The 25033-nt window shown below is 40.5% G+C and overlaps 2 protein-coding genes across 3 annotated transcripts; both read left to right on the top strand.

Moving 5' to 3' along the window:
- The first annotated feature begins 79 nt into the window (after positions 1 to 79).
- On the top strand, positions 80 to 6654 carry clcc1 (chloride channel CLIC-like 1). Its single transcript, XM_054789588.1, has 9 exons — positions 80 to 552; positions 1206 to 1313; positions 1396 to 1506; positions 1579 to 1803; positions 3271 to 3411; positions 3485 to 3584; positions 4985 to 5082; positions 6107 to 6170; positions 6324 to 6654. The coding sequence occupies exons 1-9, from the start codon at positions 424 to 426 to the stop codon at positions 6500 to 6502; spliced, it is 1155 nt and encodes a 384-aa protein (XP_054645563.1). The 5' UTR covers positions 80 to 423; the 3' UTR covers positions 6503 to 6654.
- Positions 6509 to 22273, top strand: mcoln2 (mucolipin TRP cation channel 2). 2 transcript variants are annotated; one of them, XM_054789586.1, is made up of 14 exons: positions 6509 to 6854; positions 11554 to 11707; positions 13046 to 13219; positions 13317 to 13473; positions 13836 to 13914; positions 15432 to 15528; positions 15640 to 15739; positions 16838 to 16950; positions 17023 to 17172; positions 18372 to 18473; positions 18556 to 18678; positions 20305 to 20511; positions 20587 to 20720; positions 21978 to 22273. In XM_054789586.1, exons 1-14 carry the CDS (start codon positions 6670 to 6672, stop codon positions 22012 to 22014), a joined length of 1812 nt encoding a protein of 603 aa, XP_054645561.1. In that variant the 5' UTR covers positions 6509 to 6669; the 3' UTR covers positions 22015 to 22273. The 2 variants fall into 2 exon arrangements, with proteins under 2 accessions (XP_054645561.1, XP_054645562.1); XM_054789587.1 differs by lacking the exon at positions 6509 to 6854 and adding an exon at positions 9526 to 9712.
- Positions 22274 to 25033: the final 2760 nt, after the last annotated feature.

Below are 25033 nucleotides of genomic sequence, written 5' to 3'. Positions count from 1 at the left end.
TTTTTTAGAATGTGCCGCGGGCCACAAATGCACTTTGAACACCACTGTTTTAAAATGAGCTTTTGTGTATGCTTTGTGTATTCAAGTAGGCAACTTTCGCTTCCAACCAGAGGGTGGCGCTGGTGCAACACAACGTGTCTGCTGCTGACGAAGAAAGAGCGCTTCCGGGTCATCTTATGCTGCGACACAAATAAGCTAACTGGAAGAGCACGATGAGCCATCCTCGTATTAAGTACCTCAGTTTAAATTTGCCACTCGTATACACGTGAACTAATTTTATACGAAATATGACATTGATTTGTCCATTTTTTGTTAGCTTGGCTCCTCGCGTCTAGTTAGCTGCTCGGACTGCCTTCAAATTCTCCATCAAGCCTGAACAAAGACCTAACTCTACAAGAAAGAAGGTACGCGGTACCTATCAGGATGATCGTCATCGTCCTGTTCGCCTACCTGACGCTGGCTTCTAGTCAGCAGTCGGAAGACGACTGGATCGATCCGTATGACATGCTCAACTACGACGCCAGCACCAAAACCATGAGGAAGCCCACTGAGGTTGAGAGTTTTTTAAAGACTATTTTCAACTAAACATACGAATATACGGAGCCCCCGTGAGAACATGGACAAAAAATGATGGGTAAAAAAAAAAAAGACAAAGTTCTGCGAGAGCTCGCAAAACTTTTGCGAGAGTTGTGTACATTAAGAGCATTTTACTTCCGCTACTTAAAATAAAGAAAGAGAAAAAACTTCCGCTACTTCCGTATTCAGCGCGGATGTTTGCGTTGAAACAGCACATTGGTTGAGTTTCTGATATGACTGTTATTACTTGTATCTCAAATCAATGTATTTATATTCTAGTACCAGTACTCTGAAAGATGTGCTTCCGGCAACACTAGCAAGGACCGGATGTTAGCATGTTATTTTCAAAAGACGAGCCGAACAGCCATCACGGAATTGAAAAGTTGTTGTTATAGTTACAGTATCCCTTTATACCTCTACACTTGTGCAGTAAACATTACGCAAATTAAATGATGCATTTTCGCAGTGTGGAGGGAAGCTATGACCGGAAGTTTCCTGTAACTTTACATAGATTTGCCACATAACGCACTCGCAAAAATTCGTCTTTTTTTTAACCCATCAATTGTTTTCTCTATGCCCCCTCGGGGGCTCCGTAGGAATAAACCTCAATGTAACCATCTTCCTTCCAGCCAGCGGGGCATTCAAATGTCCAAATTTCACCAAGAGATGACGTTCAGGACTCTGGCCAAGCTGAGGCTACAGTCTGCAACAAGCAACTGGCTCTTTTACAAACGCAGGTTAGGAAATCAAGTCAAAACCCTTCACTTTTATTGAACCAGACTTGGCAAGCCATGGATGACTTGCAGAGTTTTTCATCAGATTGAAGTCCAGGAGAAGAGAATGAAGCACATCTTAAAGCAGCCCACATGCAACCCAGTCTTTAAAAGGTTCCTCAGCAGACTGCTGAAGGACATTCACAGACTTGGACTGGTACGTTGCCATTTCACAGCGGAAGTAAGCAAATGTATGTGATTTAAAATGTGTCTCCTCGTCCCACCCCAGCCCCCAGACTCGGCAGACGTCTCCTATGACGCCCAGATCAGACTGTCCAGACAAGCCGTGTCAGAGATTCAAATGCTCCTGGACGGAGGAGAAGACACCTGGAGAACGGGGGCTCTGGACAACGCCGTCAGTCAGATCCTGGTGGACCTCCGACCGCATGACTACGAGGCCTGGAGGTGGCGCTTTGAAGACACTTTTGGCGTGGAGCTGGACACCATTTTAAAGGTTAAAAAAAAGGGTGGGGGAGCTGAAATGCACACATATTTATTTATTTCACCACTGCAGGGGTGTCCAAAGTGATGCTTGTGGCTGTTTTTTTATTGGCCCGGCACATTCAAAAATATAATGTAACAAGAAAAACCAACAACAGCAAAACTGGACAAATCAGCAGTCATTCTGCAACAATACAGTCAAAATATTAAGAGGGAAAAAGTTGTGAATTTTTTTTATATTGTCGTAATATTATGAGGAAAAATGTCATTTTAGTAGCATAGAGTTGAAACATTTTTTGTAAAATAAAAAGTTGTAATATTATGAGGAACAAACCAAATTAAAATTGTTTTTGGAAAATGCGGTTGTGAAAAAATTCTAATATTGGGAAAATGTCAAATTATGAAGAGGAAAAAAGTTGTAATCTAACGAGAAAAGGCTGTGATTTTTATGAGAATAATGTTGTAATATTATGAGGAAAAATAATGTCATTTTAGTAGGATAAAGTTGAAATGGTAAAGAAAAATAATAAAGTCATAATATGAGACACAAAACAAAATCAAGTTGTAAGTTTTGGAAAATTAGGTATGGGAAAAATGTTAGATTATGGGAATAAAGTTGAGATATGATGGGAATAAAGTCCTAATATTATGGGACTAAAGTTAAGGTACTATGAGGAAAGAAGTTGTACTCAAGAAAAAAAAACTAGAAAAAAGGTGCAATTTTATGAGGAAAAATATTGTCAGTTCAGTAGCATAGAGTTGAAATATGAAAGAAAAACGATGTTGTAATATGTGAAACAAAACAAAATGAAATTGTAATTTTTGGAAAATTAGGTTGGGGGAAAAAGTTATAATATGGGGGTAAAAGTCAAAATATTATGGGAATAATTTCATAACATTACAAGAAGAAAGTCGAATTCTAACGAGACAAAGCTTCAAATTTACAAGAGTTAACTCATATATGAAGATATCATTTTAGTACCTTTATAGTTGAGATATTAAAGTTTTTTTTTAAATCCTAATATTATGACAAACAACAAAATAAAGTTGTAATTTTCAGATGGGAATAAAATGAAAATTGTAATCTATATGATGGGAATAAAGTCATAACATTACAAGAAGTTGTATTCTAACAAAAAAAATAGAATCTAAATATTATGAGGAAAAATAAAGTCATTTTAGGAGCATCGAGAATTGTAATGTTTAAAAAATGCTTTAAAAACAGTAACAAACAAATTAGCATTTTTTCCAAATATGGGAATGAAGTCATAATGTTAAAATGATGTAATAAAAAAGCTGAAAATTACAACAAACAGCAGCAAACATGGTGGAAATGAAAGATGAAAAAGTGAAGTTGATATGAATAATAGCATTTTTGGCTTATATGACAACGCCGACATGTGCATGTATAGATAGATAGATAGTACAAGCTGTTAGCATAAGAACCTGAAAGTGTGTATTTTCTGGGGTGTGCTTGTAGGTGTTGCTGGCTGTGGTGTCCATGGTGGTGATTGTGTGCACGCAGCTGTGGTCCAGCATCTCCTGGTTTGTGCAGTTCAGACGCTTCTTCGTCATCTGCTTCTTCGTCAGTATTGTCTGGAACTGGTTGTATCTCTACAAGGTGCCAGACTACTTTCATCATCAATGAATGATTTTTTTATGCGTTGATTCCACCACATGTCTTCTGTCATCAGATTGCCTTCGCTGAGCACCAAAGCAACATTGCCAAGATGGACAGCGCCAACGACAAATGCACCGGAGTCAAAACCATCGACTGGAGCGATAGTTTGAAAGGTACGTGTGTGGAAGCACGCCTTCTTCTCCATACAAGTCGTTTGCACGGAACCTTGCCTGACACCAGGGGTGTCCCAACAGCTTTCCAGCAACGAGGGCCACAGAGCCAAAAATGAAAGGATGCAAGTTTGATATCTTGTAAAGATAAGCTAAGAATTTCCTGACAGTATATTTCATCTCAGCTTTGTCATATACTGTACGTGAAAAAGCATATTTTTCATATCTACTTCATTTTTTTTCTTCCAAAGATTTTAACTTTCTTCGTAATCTTTATACATTTTCTTCTCTTCATATTATGACTTTATTCCCGTAATATTATAAAGTGTTTTTCCTAACGTACTTTTAAACATTCCAACTTGGTTTGGTTTGTTTCTCATAAAACTACGGCTCAAAAAACATTTTTTCTTCAACTCTTCGCTGCTAAAATTATGTTATTTTTCCTTATAATACTCTGATGCTATTCTCATAAAATTGCAACTTTTTCTCATTAGAATATGACTTTTATTCCTGAATATTTTTGACTTTATGCTCTTAGAACTGCAGCTTTTTCTTTCACTTCAGCTCCTTGTTTTTTTGTAAATTTCCCAGCTTTACTCTTGTCAATTTCCTTCTCTTAATTTTGACTTCGTTCTCATAACATTATAAATGTTTTCGCAACCAAATTTTTCAAAAATTGCACCTTTTATTTGTTGTTTTATTTATTATGGCTTAAAACCCCCTCGTCTTTGTTGAATATTTCAACTGTATGCTACTAAAATGATGTTATTTTACCTCATAATACTATGATGTTATTCTCTTGTTTGATTAAAAAAATGGACAAAAGGAAGCAACAGATGAAAGTTCACTTGTATTTCTCAGCACATTTGTGTTTTTTGGACAGATTTCTTGTTTCCTACAAAGTCATTGCTGTCTTGCCCGTGCCACCAATAGATGACCGTCCTGTGGTAAACACTGTACGGGATATATTGTTACCAAATGCGAGCCAAAGTAGGCCGTGGTACTAGAAGCCGACAGAAAGTCGAGTGAAAATCACGAAACAGTTGAATGTAACGCCAACGGAGGCGAGCTTTGATGTGTGTTATGAAGTGATTAGCATTATTTGGTCCACTGACAGAAGTGCAAACGTCAACGCTGACCAAACCGCACAAATGTGTCTTCAAAGTATCTTTTTTTCAAATGACGTACCAGACTGCACCCATAGACACTACACATGAAGCACTGTACACACGTATTCATTCCCGCAAACCACCACTAGGTGGCAGCATTGCTCTGCAGATACCTCTCCCTCCTTTGTGTTTGTGTGTTGTCAAAGTGACTTCTTTTCTATTGTACAGCCAACTTCACTTCCCTTCACGGTTCATAACATCAATCATTCATACACTGATGTTTGCATCCTGCAGAGTGGTTCAGAAGCACCTGGACTTTGCAGGACGACCCGTGCAAGAAATACTACGAAGTCCTCATGGTCAACCCCGTTCTGCTCGTACCTCCCACCAAGGTAGGTGTCAGTGACCAAGTGTTAGCGTTTTAGCTGCGCTCCTTATGCCTGCATCTTTTCTACTTCCACCTGTCTCATGCCATGCCAACCATCTGAATGGACGAATGTTGAGCTCCTTCAGGACTTACTGGTTTTCTTTTTTTTTTTTTCACATGACAAAAATTCCCACTTTATTTTTTTATTTATTAATTTTTTAAAAACATAATTCCACATTTCCCATGACCATAATTCCCCAAATTCGTATTATACCCACATTTCTCCCCCGACTCCAGCCTCAAAATGTTCAACTCATTCAGGACCCGTTGGTTAGTCACTTGTTGCACATTCCATAAATTCCCACTTGTTCTGTAATTCCACTTTTTCCAAGACCGATATTCCCTAAATTTGTTATTACTCCATTTATTCCCCAGCTGATTCCAACCTCAGAATGTTGAACTCAGTCAAGACTTGTTGGCTAGTCACGTCCACATTCCAAAAATTCCCACTTTCCCCACCGGATTTCCACATTTTCCATGACCAAAATTCTCCAAATTCATATGATGTCCGCATTTCTCCCCTCATTCCAGCCTCAAAATGTTCAACTCATTCAAGACTTGCTGGTTAGTCACTTTCAAGTTCCCAAACTGTGCACTTTTTTCCTGTATTTCCACACTTTCCAAGAGCGATATTCCCCATATTTTGTATTATTTCCATATTTCTCCACTGATTCCAACCTGAAAACGTTGAACTCATTCAAGACCTGCTGGTTGGTCACTCGCACGTTCCATAAATTCCCAATTTTTCCATAATTCCGCTTTTTCCAAGACCATTCCCCAAATTTGTATTATTTCCATATATTATAAATATATATAAAAACTGATTCCAACCTGAAAATGTTAATTTCCTTCATGGCCTATTCCCAAAATTCTCCTCTTTTCCCCTAAGATCATACTGTATGTTCCATGACCTTGTGCTTATCCAGTAAATTATTACAGCATTTCTTGACTTTTCTGTGTTTTTTTTTCTTTCTTCCTTTTGTGTTTAGGCCATTTCAGTGACGCTCACGACCTTCATCACCGAGCCACTGAAGCACGTCGGCCAGGGAATCAGTGAGTTTCTCCGAGCGCTCCTCAAAGATCTCCCCGTCACCCTGCAAATCCCGGTTCTCTTCACCATCGTGCTCGCCGTTGTGGTAAACTGTCTTGGATTGCTGTGAGTGTGACGTGCAAATGTCATCCAGTGAGGAAGAACCTTCTTTCCAGGTCTTCATGTATGGAAGCGTGCAGGCCGCCTTCCAGTACGGCATCACCGCACCCCTACGCCACCCAAATCCTCCACCTCTCCCAGAACCGGATCGGCGTCGTCTGCAATCAGCGGAGGGCCGCGGTCGTGCGGAGGGAGGGAACGCACGGGAACGCTCTCCACAGCGCAGCGCCGGTGAGGCCGGACTGCAGAGGAACCATGTTGTCCTGTCACGGCCCAGCGGAGCCCGGGAAGAGCCAGCCAGGATGCGGGTGGAGACCTTAAGCACCGCCAACGCTTCTACCCGCAGCGAGTACCAGTTGGACGGGAACCGACGGGAGCGGCGTGCCGAGGAAGGTCAGGGGGATGGGAGCGACCCTCCAGCAGAGTCGGATTCCGACAACCAGGCGCAGGAAGTGCAGAGAACTGCCAAAACAAAAGGCACACCCGGTGAACTGGACTCTTCTCCGCCGGAACCTCCAAAAGGCGACAGCAGCAGGAAGAGAGTTTCACCTGCGCACAAACGCTCACTGGATAAAGACGGTGTGGAGGTAAGATCACATTCACCTCCTCTCCACTTTTTTCACATTTTTATTGGGAAGCTCACATTTTTTCTTGCTGCTAAATTATTAGAAATAATATATTTTAATTTAATAAAAAAATTGTAGAAATTAAATACCAAAATTACAAATAAAATCAGAAAATAAATAAATATATCTATTTTTTGCAATTGAGCAACATCGCTTGTGGTTTTAATAAAAAGGATCGAACCTGGCTGAAATGATGAATTCATTGACGAAGCGGACGTGCGTGTAGATTCTCCAATCAGTGAAGCACCTGGTGTCTGCCCCTGCAGGACCGGAAGGCCTCCTCGGCCGGAGGCTCGACAGACGTAGAAACACTTGGCACCCCCGTACAGGAGACGACGACGTCCGACATGTCGTGAAACCACGCGTGATGCCTGCGTCGCTGGTGGCTGAGATGGCGCTCGTCAGTGCTGCAACCTTAGTAAGGGTTTGGAACAAGTGGAGATCGATGCAACGCTACTCACTCACGGAACGCTTTGAAATGATTCTGCTTTTATTTGGCGTCCCAAAGCTTGAAATGCTCTGGAAGCTTTACTTTTATTCGACGTTTTCCGTGCTCTTGAAATCAGGTTTTGAGAGATGACGCCACATTTTCCTTGTTCTTCTTCGTAATGTAAACGAGTTGAATGAACGATCTTGCACTACAGGAGATTCGGACTTCTCCCATTCTTATGATCTTATTTAGCTTGTAATGACAATGCAAGGCGTTTCACCTTTTTACCTCAGCCAGTGGCTAATATGTTCAGAAATAAAATCATGAAAACAAGCCGCTTATGCTCGTCAAAGATCCTTTATTTACAGGAGCTCCCTGCTGTCTATCAGGTTCTACTGCAAGAAGTACAAGTATGTCAAAGATCCTCCACATGACAGGGGGGCACCCACAAAAAGCCCCCAAAAGCCTACTTCTGATACTGTAAATCAGGGGTGTCCAAACTAGTGAAAAATGAAAGGATGCAACTTTGCCACTTTGATGTTTTGTAAAGCTGTGCTGCATACGGTATTTCATCTGAGCTTTTGTCAGATACTGGAAGAGAAGAAGCCTTTCAGTCATATCATCTTCACTCTTTGCTCTTTTTTAAGATAATGGAATTTTCCAAATATTGCAACTCTTTTCTGAAGATAATCAACACCTTTTTTTCCTCAGAATATTAATCATATTAATTTTCTAATTAACCACATTTTCTAAAAATGATTATTTTGTTTCATTCCTCTCTCATATTGACAACTTTAAATTATAACAGTTCAGCTCCATGCTACTATAATTCAACCATTTTTTCCCTCATAACATTACGACTTAATTTTTTTCCCGTTAAAATATCTGAATATTTTTACTTTATTCTTGTAAAATGATTCTCGTAAATTTCCATTTCTGCTGGTGTGGGTGTGTGTGTGTGTGTGTTTTCTCCCCCAACTATTTAAACTTTCTTCTTGTAAATTTTCTTCTCATGATTCTAACTTTATTCCCATAATAATTTCACTTTATTCTTATAACATAACTTTTTCCCTAACCTAATTTTCCCAAAATTGTATTTAGTTTCTTTCTCATAATATTCTGACCTAAAAACATTTTTTTTCCTTATTATTTTTTTCTCCTTGACTGGGAAGGACGCGCATGGCAGGAGCTCTGTTGAAGATACAGGAAATGTTTTTGTTGCCTAGCAACAATGCCAAATACAAAGCAAAATGATACTGGCTCTACTTTGGGTCTGCGGACTCAAAACAACTCCAGGATTGGAAGATTTTCCCAAGAAGAAGATACGAGAGATTACTCTATTACAAATAATTCAAGAAATTCAGCATCTGCAATCAAAATCAGTGCAAAATTGTGCAAATGTAAGGATGGATACATTGCTTGTGAAAGCAGAAATGAACCTTAATCACGATCACCTCCATGAAATGATCGTAGATGTCCTTTTTGGTGTCACAAGTATTGCGAGAAAAAATAGTGCACTGAGCAAGGCTATCGAAGCACTGAGAAGAGGTCTCATTCACCTCTTCTCTTCTCTTGGAAGATGATTGGAGGATAACGCTGCCTTCCGCACCACCCTTGAGGAAGAGAAAGAAGCCAAGGAGAATATCACTGAGCAAATGAAAAACTTAATTGACGAGATGGATCAGAATGCATGAATGAATGATGTGGTCCTCACAGCTTATTTTGTTTGTTAAATTATATTTTTAGAATGTGTCGTGGGCCGCAAATGGCCCAAACTTTGGACACCCCTTTTGTAAACCCTATTTTTTTTGGTAGACAGTGCCATCTGCTGGATTCATCGCCGCAGCACTTTTCCCCCTTGCGGGTATCGCCATTCAACCACTTTCTATTTAAATTACCATTAAAAAAGTAATTATTTACAATTTAAAGCTGAGAAAAGAAATTCATGAAGAGATGAGGATCTACTAAGCTACAAAAAAGCTTTACAGTAATAGTCAAAGGTCCTCTATACGACAGAGCTCTGATGGTGATGGTCTCTACTTAATTTAATGAAACGGAATTGAATTATATATATTTATTTGTGATTAAGAACATGCAACATAAACTACATGTGAGCAAGAGATACTTTTCAATTTGTTTCAGTAAGACAACAGCTGGATTTTTCAACATGGGGGGGAAAAAGGAGCATTTCCGCCCACAGTTTGGCAGGCAGTCACATGTGTGGAAAGCCGCTCGCTGATTGGCTGGCAGGCAGGTGCGCGGTGTGGCGGAGAACACAGCTGCTACCTGTCAAGACGCTGATGACCAAGCTGGGGTGATTGACTGTCCAGAATCCTCGATCCATCATGGAGTTATTGACCCGATATCTTGACCGGAGTAATTCAGTCAGGTTAGTTTGACGCCGAGGCTTGTTTCTCCATTGTAGCTGCCGGAAAATTGTTAGTTTCAAAGTTGATTGAATGAAGTCATATCGCTGCTCCGCGTTACTTATCAAGCAAATGGCGACGACAACAGATAGCTGGAAGTGGCCGATAAATATGTCGTGACGTTAAAAGTCAACATTGGCGGTAAATATTGAACTTCCTGAAGAAACTTTGGACTCGGGCATCGGCATGAATGCAACCAGTGTGTTGTCTTCACTTGATGGAGGTCTTCCTTTTGCAAAACGCTGCTCCACTCAAAACTTCTGCTTTTTGATACTCCTGGCATTTCCTTCACTTGTGTAAATTCATCTTAGTTGTCGGCAAAAATGTTGTCTTTACTTGAGATGGAAAAACACAACCAGTCTGTTTCCTTTAAATTGACTGTAGCGCTGTTTCCCTACAGGACCGCAATCTATCTGTGGCGCGGGGTGTAACTGATGTCGTCTAATTTGCACAATTGACCGTGACGCTGGTGATGTTTTTAAACTTGAACAGCTCCCTTATTATATCACAGTTTTTCAAATAATGTGTAAATGATTGCTGTTTGACGGTTGTACTGTGTGTTCTATGTAGTATTGTGTTCTCTAGGCATCAGTAATGTTGGGAGCCATCCTTTATAACGGTTCATTTAATTGGTTGCAGACCCAACCTTGTTAAATGAATTTCTGCAATATATGAATCAATGTTAATAAAAGGAATATTTTTGTAGTAAGAGGATACAAAAACTGTTGACTTGTAAAATATGGGTTTTTAACATTATTAGAGACATGAAATAACACTTTTACAGCAAGCTAGCGAGCTAACTAGTTAGTCTCACCAAATTACTTATCCTAAATTTAAGAAAGTGTTTCAAACAGAGTGGGGAAGGAGGACAAAGGAGACAAAAAACCTACCACTTCCACACGGAATGAGAGGAGAACATTTTTTCTGCTCGATCTCAGCCATGGCATGTCGGCATGATGTCAGTCTCCAAAATCTCAAAAATAAAATCAAATAAAATAGATTTAAAAAAAGATAAAAACACCCTATGATAAGTGAAACAAAAAATCTAAACAATAAAAACCATAAATAAAATAGATTAAAAAAAAACCTATAAGTAAAACCAACAATAAAAAGAATAAAATCAATCAATAAATAAAATAGATTAAAAAAACCTATAAGTAAAACCAACAATAAAATCAATAAATAAAACAAACCCTATGCTAAGTAAAATCAGTGAAATAACGAAAAAGAAAATACCAATGCATGAAGAAAAGTGATTCTATGCGGCCATATATATATATATATATATATAGGGTGATCATTTTCATTTCTATCAAATGATGTGGCATCATTTTGTTACTAATACATCACCCACTTATTATCAGGAAACATATTCAACATCATTTTTCCCCCAGTTTAGATCTGATGTGTTTTCCAAGTGGTCCTCTAATTTTTTTGAGCAGTATATATATATATATATATATATATATATATATATATATATATATCTCTCTTCACAAAGAAAAAACCTATCTGTGGCGGTCCAGATGTATTTTTGGCGGAACGGGCTGCATGCATATTGCAATTGAAGCCTGAGGTACATTTTCAAACAGCAACGTGCCAACACTCCTGAAAGTCCAAGTACGTTTAAAAGAAAGTACTGCAGTGTCTGTCATTTATACCTGAGCTTTTATGAATGATTTATTGTGTATTTACGCCTGATACAATGTCACAGTACAATTCTCCTCAGGAAGTGAAGCAACCGCAAGGGCCATGTAGAGCACGTGCACGTGTAAACGCTGTAATGTTGCTGCCTTTCCCGTAGCTCCACCGCAACGCTTGACTTCATCAAGGAGGAGAAGCTGCGAGACGACCTGAAGTACTACTTCATGAGTCCATGTGAGAAGTACCGGGCCAGAAGGCACATCCCCTGGAAACTGGGGGTGCAGATCCTCAAGATAGTCATGATCACCACCCAAGTACGTACCTGAGCTTCAATCATTGAATAATACGACACTTTGCTCGGTTCAACAAGGTCCCTTGATGTTTATGTTTTATGGCCGTTTGACACAAGCCGGCCCCGCCTGCAAACATGAACTTTGAGAGCGTTTGCTGCTGACAACGTTCAACTGATTTCCTCCCGATGTGGCAATAACCGCAGAAGATCCGTTTTTTTTGTTGTTTCTTTTAATCCCAGCTGAGTCTGTGACTGAAAAGGGACATGGACAAAAATAACACTGATGGGTTAAAAAACAGCACATTTTTGCAAGATAACACACAACTCTTGCGAGACTTTGCAAACCATGTGAAGCTGTTCAAGCTTGCAGTGCACACAAGTGGAAGCATCCCACGTGTGGCTAATCAAACTATTTCCTTTCCAGTAGCAGTACTCAAAGATGTTTCCTGCAGCACTAGCTAGGACCGGATGTGAGTACTTTATTTGCAAAAGACGAGCCGAGGAACCATCACGGAATTGAAAGCTTGATGCTGTACATCCAGAACTGTGCAGATGGAGATGATGATATTTTCCAGACTTGATGTCGCTCTGGAGTGTAAGTTGCACCAGCCAAAAATGCACAATAAGTTGCATTTTTAGGGGGAAATCTATTTGATAAAATCAGGGGAGGGGGGATATGATGTGCTCTTTTCCACATTTGGAAATACTGTAAGAATGCTATTTTGGTACACGTGACTTACGGCGTTCCCTCGCTCCGTCACGGTTCACCTTTCACGGAGTCACTGTTTTGCTTAGTTTAGCTTCTTTCTTTTTAGTACAACGTAAGAACGCTGTTACAGGCTGAGCCTGGCCCTTTAAGAAGAACTGCATTGTGGGAAGTTGAGTGTCTTCCCTCGCTCGTCTTTCTGCACCGCCCATTGTTTTCTGCATCCTGATTGACTGTAGACCAAAGTCAATCAATGTCCTTCCTGCCGTGCTGCAGCGATATCTTTGAATCTTTGAACAAGGATACAAAAACTCTACAGTACAAGAAAAGGCACGGTTACACACTTCTTGTGTTGATCATTCAAATTCAAACGAGAGTTCAAACCAGAGAGAAATGTGGTTTAATGTTGATGCCTGTCTGAGAAGAGCGTCTAAGTGTACGGCGAAGGCTGACGTTCTCATCACTGGAAACAAAATGAAGTTGCTTACTTGGCGGATTTCAATTATAGTTGTTTTGGGATCAATGAGGGAACACTGTACTTTACTTTCTAAAGTAAGGTTCACGTCTACATCAACAAATGTAACTGCTCAATGGTATCGTTCGTCCGCTGTATCTGGTATGTGAGAGATTTAAAACTCTTCCTGTCCCCTCCAGCTGGTCCTCTTTGGCCTCAACAACCAACTGGTGGTGTCCTACAAGGAGGAGAACGCCATGGCCCTGAAGAACTTGTTCCTGAAGGACTACAGCGGCGTGGACGAGGACGACTACAGCGTCGCCGTGTACACACAGCCAGGCGTGTACGACAGCCTCTTTCACGTGCTGGATCAGGCAAGTGGCTGGCGTTTAATCGTGCCGCTTATCATCCGCGTGACCGCAGGATGGATCAGGTGTTCATGTTTGCGTGCGACGCTGCGGGTGTTTACAGTACGGCCGGCTGGGGCGGCTCGCCGTGGGTCCCATCAGTTACGCCGAGGATGAAGACGGCGGCCCGCTGCCTCTGGTGGTCTGCAAAAACCTCTACAGGAGAGGCAGCGTCCAGCCTTCGGACGAGGCCTACGACATCGACGCCCAGCTGGAGACGAGTACAAATAACACACACACACACTAAACCTCCATCCCGTCTTTTAGCACCGTCTTTCCCACAGGACTGCAATCTATTCGTGGTGTCGGGTTGCTGCGGAAACTGAGCTTTTTGGTTTGTGCAGCAGCAATAATAATAATAATAATAATAATAATAATAATAATAATTAGCAACATCATCTCAGGTTTTTAAACCTAATTTAATGACTTTCACTTTGTGCAACATGAAGAGTTCAGTTGCAAATGATCCAGCAGCTCTGGTATCGTATTGGAATTGAATGGGCAGGTATCAGGATCAGATGGGAAAAGATGTGCATGGGTGCATCCCTAACAAGTATCACTTTCATGCTTTCTTCTCCCTCAGTTTGTTTACCACTCCTTCCAAAGACGGCGCTTCAGTGGAGGACCCACAACGCGTCCTTCTTTGACCTTGACTTTTACAGGTACTCCACCACACCCTTGAGACTGGGGTGTCCATTGGCCCGCAGCATATTCTAAAAATAGAATTTAACAAGAAAACTCATTTTACAAGAACAAAATGTAAAATATGAAGTGAAAAAAGTTGTAATCTAACAAGAAAAAGTCATTTTTTGGGAATAACTCAATATTGTGAGGAAAATACTTATTTCATTTTATTAGCATAAAGTTGAAATATTAAAAGACGTTATTTTTTTAAGTCGTAATGTTATGAAAACCAAAACTCATAACGTTGAAATTTTTGGTAAAATAGGTTCCAAATGTTGTGGGGGTAAAGTAAAAAATTTAGAATTAAAATCATTTTGAAAATTAACAAAAAATCAGCAGAAATGTAAAAGACAGCTGGAAATGTACTAGAATAAAGTCAAAATATTACGAGGAAAAAAAAAAAAGTCATATTCTAATGAGGAAAAAAGTCCCAATTTTATGAGAATAAACTTGTAATATTAGGAGGAAAGAATCTTATTTTAGTAGCATAGACTTGAAATGAAGTATTTTTCTGAAGCGGTAATATGAGAAACAAAACCCAATAAAGAAAAATGTCACCATTAGTAGCATAGAGTTGAAATATAAAATATATATATAATGAGAATAAAGTTAAAATATTCAGAGAAGAAAAATTATCAATAATATTTAATAAGAAAGTTGAAGTATTTGGAAAATTAAAAAAAAAAACCATCAAGTGACAAGTGACAAAAAAGAGCAAACTTGGTACTAATAACTCTTTTTCGCCAATATGACAAAGCTGAGATGCAGGTTTTAGTTGTTTAAGTTCTAATGTTGTGGAAAAACTAAGTTGTCATTTTTGGAAAGTGAGCTTGTGGAAAAAGTTCCAATGTCATGAAAATAAAGTCCTAATTATGACAAGAACATTTACAACAGCAGAAAGGGAAAAAAACAACTCTTTTAGGAGAAATCCTAAAAGAAAAAAGGTCACAAATTTTATGAGAATAAACTCGTAATATTACGTATATATGAGGAAAAATGTTTAGTAGCACAGAGTTGAAATGGTAAAGAAGAAAAGTTTTTTTTTTTTTTTTAAGTCGTGATATGAGAAACAAATGAAATGAAGTCATTTTTGGAAATTTAGGTGGGGGAAGAATTTCTAATATTATGGGAATAAAGTCATAATATCACGAAAAGAATATGTACAAAGATTATTTAAGAAAGGTTAAATATTTGGAAAGTAAAAAAAAAAACAAACAGCAAAAATGTAAAAAAAAAAGAGCAAAGAGTGAAGTTGATTCCATCACTGGAGTTTTTCTTGCATTTTATGATTTTGAATGATACGTGTTTAACTTGTTAGCATGTTTCCATGTGTTGCTTTACAAAATATCAAAGTTGCTTCCTTTCATTTCTCACTGTGGCCCTCAGTGGACAAAGTTTGGACGCCCCTGTTTTAGACCTGTGTGAGCCCATGTGCGTGCGTGCGTGCGTGCGTGCGTGTGTGTGTATATACTGTATATGTGATCATCCTTTTCAGGTTGGTGGACGTCAAAATAACCTTCAAGTTAAAAGGGATCAACCTGCAGACGGTGCGCTCGCGAGAGCTCCCGGACTGTTACTCTTTCTCCGTTACGGTACGGCTGACATGAGCACATCAGTAGCATCACCTGCTAACTAACGCCCGACTGAACAAAACCAGCCCTCAACTTGTAATTGCTGGATAAGCTGTGGTGTGTTGTCCCCAGATAACCTTTGACAACCAGTGTCACAGTGGGAAGGTCAAACTCTTTCTGGACATGGACGCACAGAGCAGCGCCTGCAGGGACTGGAAGATATCCGGAACGGGTAGGGAACGCCTCCTGCGTCGCTGTACCAAGGTTTGAAGTTCAAATGTGTGCAGAAATGTTCTCCCTGCTCACAAAGATGCCAGCGGGGGCGTCTTCCTTCTTTATCAGCAGCTTACGTGTTGTTGCACTTTTGGAAAAGATTAGCGGCCGTCTCTCTTTCACACACGGCCTTCTCCTGGTGGCAATGAAGTCATGGCTAGCAGAAGAACGTTTAAAATTTTACAGTTTACAAAGAATAATGCCAAAATATTAAAAGAAAAATATTTGTCATTTTAGTAGCATATTTATATTCATTAAAAAATAGGTTATTTAAAAAAAAATGTAATATGAGATGCAAAGAAAACAAAATAAAGTTGTAATTTTTAGAAAATTAGGTTGGGGAAAAACGAATTATGGGAATAAAGTCAAATATGATGAGAAGAAAAATTACAAAGATTATTTAAGAAAGAAAATTGAAGTATTTGGAGCAAAGTTCATGTTAATAATACACTTTTTCGCCTTTTAGCAGAAATAAAAATGGGATAATGTGAGGAAAAATAACGTCATGTTAGTAGCATAGGATTGAAATATTAAAAGTAATGTTATAAAAAACAGTTTGGAAAAATAGGTTGCAGAAAAAGTTAGTAATAATAAGTAATAATTACCAGAAGAAAATTTAGAATTGGAATAATAAAATAAAAAAAAAAGCAGAAATGGGGGGGGAGAAACGGCTGTAATTTTACAAGGGCAAAGTCATAATATTAAGATAATAAAGTACTGTTCTAATGAGGAAAAGTTTCAATTTGGCCAGAACAAACTCTTATATGACGAGGAAAGATGTCATCTTAGTGGCACAGCGTCGAAATATTGAAGAAACAAATGTTTGTCATTTTGAAGTCGTAATATGAGAAACAAAACAAAACAAAGTTGTCATTTATTCTAGAGTTAGGTTGAAGAAAAGGTTATGTTCCGAGAATAAAGTCCAAATATGAGGGCAATAAAGTCACGATTACCAGAAGAAAGTAGAACTACTTTGAAAACGTTCTCAGTTTTGTTATCAGTCGCTTAGGGTTTTTCTAAAGGATGAGCGGCGACCTGAGTGCTCTCTCTCCTTCAGCTGAGAAGAACACGCACTACCTCCTGGTGTTCGACGGCTTTGTCATACTGGTCTGCCTCACCTCCGCCGTGCTGTGCACGCGCTCCATCGTGCTCGCCGTCAGGCTGCTGCAGGTCGGCATGTGTTCCACAATACACCATGAACACGCGCACACGTTCTATTCATCTTATCCTGCGTGGTGTCAGAGATTCTCCAGGTTCCTCCATGAAAACCACAACAGAAAAGTGTGTGAGGACGACCAGGGAGAGTTCCTCAACGGCTGGTACGCGCTGGTCATCGTCAGCGACCTCCTGACCATAATTGGATCCATACTGAAGATGGAAATACAAGCAAAGGTGAAGTACAGAAGCTAGAGAACCATTTTTAAGCATTTGAGAGGTCATTCGTTTACGCTTCAATGACTGCAAGACTTTAAAACTCTAAAACCTTGCAGAAGCTCTTGGAGCTGCCAAAGGAGTGATCTTGAGTCCATATTTTGTTACATTTTCACTTCCTGTACGTGACCAGCTGTCCCGAAATTCCTGCCATATACAGTATGCTGGAAAAAGCGTCTGGCTCCTCCCCCTCCAAACCCTCCGGCTGGCTTGACATTGATGTTCTTCAATTTCGGATGAACATTTGTAGTAAAAGTGACTCTTGTGCTTATTCGACTAGATCACTCGCCACTAATGAATGATAACTAATGCAAGATGATCCATGAACAAATGGAATCGGAGTCACGGTGTAGCCTTTAGCCTGGCTGCCAGGCTAGCAAGCTGGAGAAGGTGTTTCTCCAAGCCGCGTCTAGATACCCCCTGCTGGAATTCCTCTCGCAACTTCTACATGAATGTGTTCACCTCGCTGCGAGTTCTGAGTTCTAGCGCTAGCGTAGCCAAACTAATTTTGCTCACAACTGTGATGCGTTCAAGGACTGCCGAACAAAGTGCAACTTCACACCGCGTGAGGGGAAAAACATGAGTGAAGTGTAAAGATATAAATGTGTCACATGTGTGGTACGTGTATGCTGTACATCTCACCTGTATGTCACGGGTTTGCAGCTTTCAGTGAGCTGTGTTTAATGCACAAAAAGACGGAGAAAAATAGTTTTTTGCAGCAACAATTTTCTGATTTGGATGCTTTTACAATAAAACTAAAAAAAATCTTAAATTCATATGCACTACATTTAGTTTTTTGCAAAACAATTTTTAAAAAATAAGAGTAAAACTCATTTATGTAGTCGTATTGGTTCTGTTTCGTTATTGTCGCTGTTGTTCTTGTTTCTCTCTGTGTTGTCTCACTCTTGTCCCTGCACTCCCCCCTCTGTTTTCTGTCCTCTCCTTTTCTATCTCCTCCTGCTCCAATCCGGACGCTCCTGTCTGTATAACTGGGGAAGAGCAAACGTGTAGAGCATGTCTATCTGCCCCAACGGCTGGACAGGACAAAAAACACTATTAATATGATGAAATCTCAGACCCCCGATCTGGTGTAGCTATAAATCTTCATTGTTGCCTATATCATGCATATCATTCATAATCCACTTGGTGTTTCTCCGCAGAGTCTGACCAGCTATGACGTGTGCAGTATATTTCTGGGAACGTCGACATTGTTGGTGTGGGTCGGCGTGATCAGGTACCTGGGCTACTTCCAGAAATATAACGTAAGTCCTGACAGTCACTTGTCTTGTCTGCGTTGTTCTTCCTTTACGTGTGGTTGGCATTGATGGCAACCTGCTGTGCCAGGTGCTGATTCTCACCATGAAGGCAGCCTTTCCAAAGGTGCTGCGTTTCTGCTGCTGCGCTGGCATGATCTACCTGGGCTACACCTTCTGCGGGTGGATCGTGCTGGGGCCGTACCATGAGAAGGTAACTCTTGGATGAGGAGGTAACCTTTAATGACACAAGACGTCAGTGTCTTTGTAGTGGAGGACTCGAATGAAGCACAGTTTTATGTAAGTATGGCCGCGAGGGGGTTTCCCGAGGTACTTCCTGTCTGTCATGTGTTTAATTTCATAGTGGATGTGCCTGCAGTGATGCGTGTGTCCCGAGGAGAACGGCGAGTGTATTTACTGAAGGAATAAACAGAGGATGTTGCAGTACTTGGCTTCCCTCACGTCCCGCATGCTACTTCAGGCCCCTCGTACTGCAGCAGGGTGTTGTTGCTTAGATGCTATCAGCTCCAGCCTCTCTTGCTTGTTCGTCTTTAGTACACCTTTTACTTTGTAGCCTTTCGATGTAGTTTAGCGTTTACCTTTCTTCTAGTACAGCCTCACGTGTGCCGCTTGTAGAATTCTTTTTTCTTTTTGCTTATTTTGGGCCTGAAGTCACCCAACAAAAGCTAAAGTCACGGTTTACTGGAGTGAAATCCTTTCAGCGTTTTAGGACGTATTGCATGTGAATGCTGAAGCTGACCTGAAGTGTAGGATGAATGTTGAAATATGCTACAAATGTGTCAGTCTGTCTCTTGACCGACTGAAGGTCGAAGCAGAAACCCTGGGGTTGGAAAACGACCCCTCTACGACCTGAGCCGTGCCACCGCACGCAGAATAAGCAGAATGTTATCTCATTTCTAAAAGATTGAATTCAATATTTAAAATGAATAGAAATGCCTCCAACAGGGGGCGACATTGAAATTGCCTATTTTCAATGGGGGGGCTAAATGTCACAGGAAATACTGAATTATGGAAAATGTGGGCCATAAAAATGGCACAATTAGAAATGTTGGAATGTAGAAGTGGAGGTTGATGGGTGAAATGTGTAAATCCAGCATGTTGAACCGCTACACCACCCGCTTGGGAGACAACCAATCTGCTTTGTGAGCCATGCCCCCCCCACTAAGCGGTGTTGCATTGATGGAAAATTGTCAAATAATTTCCCACCAGTAGGGGGCCCCAAATAAATTGCCCATTCATTTTTAATGGGGAAACTGTCCATGAAAACCTGAAATTCCAGCAGATGTAACCTTTACTGTCCTGCTAGATGGTCATGTGTCCTCAATACGTTCAACACTTCATGTTGGATTGCTTTCAATCGGAGAAATGAGGGAGGGAAACAAACGAAGTAGAGGATTAAATAGATGAAAAATGGTGTCAAATTTGAAATGTGAATGCTAATTATTTACTTTCCAAGCCAAGCTAGGCCTCAGGCACTAAGTACACAACACATCATGCACTTCATTGCATTTCACATCAGTTGGCCACTTGATGGCAGTGTTGGGTTCCCTTTCCCGCTCCGCCTCCCTCTGCAACCAAACGGCTGTTCATGTTTTGATTGAAGCTTTATTTTTTTTAACGCCAATAGAAAGGCTGTGTCATATTTCATCACCAGTTTACTTACGCTAAGAAATGAGAAATTACATGACAAAACATATTGAACATTTATTGATTTTAAAATCTGGTTTTACTTGAGCGATTATCACCATTTACAGACTGGCAGGCAGTTTAAAGTCTGCGCTTTCCCAAATCATGCGAGGGCTTCTCCCATCTCTCCCAGTTTGAGGGCCTGAGCCTCGTGGCCGAGTGTCTGTTCTCCTTGTTGAACGGCGACGACATGTTCACCACCTTCGCCCAGCTGAAGGACAAGAACACGCTGGTTTGGCTCTTCAGTCGGGCCTACCTCTACTCCTTCATCTCGCTCTTCATCTACATGGTGCTGTCGCTCTTCATCGCCCTCATCACCGACGCCTACGAGACCATCAAGGTACCCCCTCCCCGCCTCGCTGCTGGAAGCACACATGGTTTTTCCATTGTGGCATTCTCGCCTTCGCACTCGCAGAATTACCAGAGGGACGGATTCCCGCTGACAGACCTGCACAAGTTCCTCCACGATCAGAAAGATACGCTAGCTCCAGAGGACGGCAGACAAACGGACGTCCACATCCGATACCCCGTCTTCTGCTGCTGTGAAAGGTACGTAAGATACGGGGCTCGCTCGGTATCAGCACTGGCACACTGTGAGGGTGGAGTATGAGGGTGCTTTCCACTTGTATTACCCAATATAGTAGCCATCATAAGACATTTAAAGGAAAAGGCAGCTTTTTGTGTCTACATGAACACACGTCTTTCTCTTTTCTGTGCCTTCTAAAGACGTAAAAACAGGCAGCTAAGAATGCACGTAACGGGACGCACCTCATCACTACTACCAGGAGAACTAGAGTATAGAGGGGGAGGAGCCACCTGCTGTGTCCCAGCAAGGTGCACAGTATTCGAGCACACGCTCCGAGCAGCCGCTGTGACGCCACGGAGGTCTCCGGCAAACCTTTTGCACTTTTCCAATGCTGTGGCGCAGGCGTTTCAGGTGGCTGATGAGGTTTTTGCATGCTCGATGTCATCGCGGAGCATTTGGTACGAGCACGCGGAATGTCTCTGAAACAGTGACTGTTTGTTTCCAAGTGAGCTCAGGGGAAGTTAGGGCAGGCATTCATAGCGGCATCTCCTCACAAACGCTAACCAGCCCTCTCTTGAAGTAAGTCAGCGAAAAAAGGCGAAAACTTCGGCATTTATTCAATCTTTTGTCCTTTTATTCAATGACCAACGTAAACACACAATCGGTAGTGACAAAATAAAATGCGTGGAAAAAGAAAAAACTGTAATTTAAACAAATTTAAAGGGAAAAAACAAAATTCAGGGGAAAAAAACCTGATTTCATAATAGGGCCCTACATCATAGGCAGGAGAAAAAAGGATCCGCCCCCCCCCCCTCTTGGAGCGCTAGTTATAAATGATGAGCTCTTTTTAATGTTACTGGATTTATTGTTGTGACGTCATGATTCCCTCACATCGCTCCCAGAATGATTGTCCACCCCTTAAATAACATTTGACAAAATATAACTTTGTGTCATGTGACTCATTCCTTTCCTATGAGCTCATCCTATAATCAGCCAGCGGCGTGGAGCGGGCTCCGCTGGTCTAAGATGGTTGACGGGGGCTGAGCAGACACACCCAGTGATGGCCGATTTGAGGCCGTACGCTGGGAATGTCCCCCCTCCCATGTGCCCCACCGTAGATTAACATCCTCACCCACTTACAACTAAAACCGCGTCGGAAAGCGTCGTGGTTAGCTGGAGGAGAGCGTTGGCGGCTTCCTGACCCTTTGGAGTCCAGGCTAGGATTTGTGTACTTACTTACAAGCTTGACTTACTTCTTCTGCACTTTTTCCTCCTGACAGAGTCCATGAAAACGATGAAGCCACACTCATCAGCTGACAAATGTGGTACATCCCCGTGAAGGCGGCCGGGGAGGAGGGTGACGGGAGCAGGACTTCACGCGTGTGACAGCCCGCTCATGCCCGCAGGTACAGAATGATTTAGTGCAAAGCAACACGAGGAGGAGCGTGCGTGTCTTCAAGCCAAGATGGAAAGGTTTTACTGCGTTTGTGGGACGTGGTGGTCAAAGGGTTGCACGTTTGCATAAAATAATCTTGTCAAAGTATGGAAATAAAATTGTGCATTTTTCAGAAAAAAATGGGAGAATTTTTCAGCGATTCATTTTATTTCTTCTTGCGTTTCTCACAGGAAATAAACCACCTTAAAATAAAAAAGTACCATTCATCATTTTTTTAATGATAAATATAGAAATATCATGACATAAGGCCATGAAGTAAATAAATGGGTAGTTTTCAATATCATTCAGATTTCATATCATTATTTCACATTTAAGTTCATGTTGATTTGAACTATCACATTCATATTTATTGGTACTCTAAAGGATCCATAGGTGTGAATGGTCGTTTGTCCATATGTGCCCTCCGATTGGCTGGTGACCAGTCCAGGTTGTACCCCGCCTCTTCCCCGAAGTTAGCCGGGATAGGCTCCAGCATCCCCCCACGACCCTAATGAGGAGAAGCGGCATAGAAGATGGATGGAAGTTTATTGGTTGAAGTAATTGAAGCTCATAAAATATACCAAGTGGTCATGAAGCAGTTTCACCATTGAAGGTGTCGTTTCTTTAAGGCGATACTGATGTGATGAAACCATCTGAAAGGTGCAAAATATATAAAAACGGTCATGAAACATAAATATTAGTATACTTTTCGAATGAAGATTTAATGAATAAACAATTTTAATTGAGATTGAATTATCTAGCGATTAGTTGTCTTCATATTCAAGTCACAAAATACAGAAATTGGTCATGAAACCAAGAAATATGAAATAGTTTCAATATTCAGATTTCATTCATGCATGGTTTCAGAAATAATTTCACATTTGATTGAAAAAAAAAAACCTGACTATCTTCACAAAATATATAAATGGGTCATGAAACAAACATGAAATCCCAAACATGAATAATAAATATAGAATTAATAGACGATTTAATAACATTTTAATTCAGATTTGAAATGTGTAGTTCATTGCCTTCATGTTGTTGATATCGAGCGTCATGTAAAAGGTGAATATGTAAGTTGGCTGTGAAATAAATATTAGTTTCACAATCATTCAAATGGAATTAATAAGACAAATTGAGATTTCAATGATATCCTGGAGTCATTTATTTGATGCTTGATATCATGAAATCTAAATATATACAAATGGTCTGGAAATAAATAACTGAAATAGTTTTTGAATATTTCAGATGTAACGAACTAATGTAGCATTTAACATTTGGTAATTAGTTGCCTTCATATTCATGCCACAGAATATAGAAATTGGTAGTGAAATCAATAAATATGAAATAGTTTGACTATAATTAAGATTGAATTCAACAATGATGTGCCTTGTCACAGCATGTGTGGCTGCTAGTACTCCCACCTTCCCTCCAAAAGACGTGAGCGTTGCCTTCACTTGATTGTCGCAGCATTGACACTTGTCCCCCCCACCCCCGCTTCTTCCTTTCCTACGAGCCCATCCTATCATCAGCGAGCAGCCTCTGAGGTTTGGCGTGGGCTCCTCTGGTCTGAGAACATTGAAATGAGTTTGTGGGAGCTAAGATGACACACCCAGTGATGGCTGATTAAAGGCTAAGCTGTACACTGGGAATGTGCGCCCCCACCCACTCCTCTTTCTACAGTAGATGTTGTCATATACTTGTACTGCAATTACACTGCTGTGAAAAAGTGTTCCCCCCCCGCTTTCTTATTTTGTCCCACGTAAATGTTGAGACCATCAAAGAAATGTAAATATTATTAACACAACTCAGCACTTCATAAAGTGATGGCCCCCTAAAGCTCATAAGTGGTTGGCCCAATCAACTTGAAATGAGTCTCTTCCAGCGCTGGGGAGGAATTTAGCAGAATTGTTGTCATTCAGCCACATTGGAGGCTTTTCCTTTTGAAGGTCATGCCACAGCATCTCAATAGGATTCAGATCAGGACTTGGACTAGACCACTCCAAAGTCTTCATCCATTCAGAGGTGGACTTGCTGGTGTGTTTTGGATCATTGTCCTGCTGCAGAACCCAAGTTGCTTTCAGCTTGAGGTCACCAACAGATGGCCAACAACAACAAACCAACAACAAAGCGTTACATTGCATTGGGCACTCAATTCTGCAAAATCATCCAATGTTTGGTTGCAAATATCATACAGTGTACGAAAGCTGTGGTTGAGCTTTCTAGCGACGTTTTTCGTGAGATTACGGACTTGCAATTCTCTACCAAAACTCCAGGGGGCAGTGTTGTACTGCAAGCGAATTGATTTATTGGTCAATCATTGTGATTTTTTTTGTTTCTTTATTACCAAAGCTTTTTTTTTTACTGAACTTTTTAAAAAAACTAAAAATATTTTACACGTTTTTATGCTGAAAATTGCATTGAATAAACGTGTCAGCAATTATTAAAAAAAAATTGATTACTTGTAAATACTACAAAATTCTGGGCAAATAAATTGGATGTTTCAAAATTGACATACACTGAACTGAAATAATATACAGTAAACAGAATTTCTATAAACTTAAATTCGAATTTTAACAAACTGAATTTTTAAAAACAAGCGTTTTGCTTATGAATATTTATTCAATGAAATCAGTTCACACAATTGAAAACTTGAGTTGCATAAATTCAGTCTAAAAAAATATTTGGTCACAAAGCAACAAACTAACCTCCGTACAAGCAAACCAGATTTGTGTAACGTTTAATCATACACTGTATCTCCTTGATGAATAATTTTTTTATTTTCACACAGTGCTGAGGCGTCTCATGCATTGCAACTTATTGCAGTGAGTAAGTTGTGTTGTGCCGGGGGTCCCCAGCTAACTACATTGAATTGGATGTACAGTGTTCCCTCTCTACAAC

Source organism: Dunckerocampus dactyliophorus, chromosome 10 (assembly GCF_027744805.1).
Source record: "Dunckerocampus dactyliophorus isolate RoL2022-P2 chromosome 10, RoL_Ddac_1.1, whole genome shotgun sequence".
Lineage (NCBI taxonomy): Eukaryota > Metazoa > Chordata > Actinopteri > Syngnathiformes > Syngnathidae > Dunckerocampus > Dunckerocampus dactyliophorus.
This window is presented reverse-complemented; position numbering and strand designations above follow the sequence as displayed.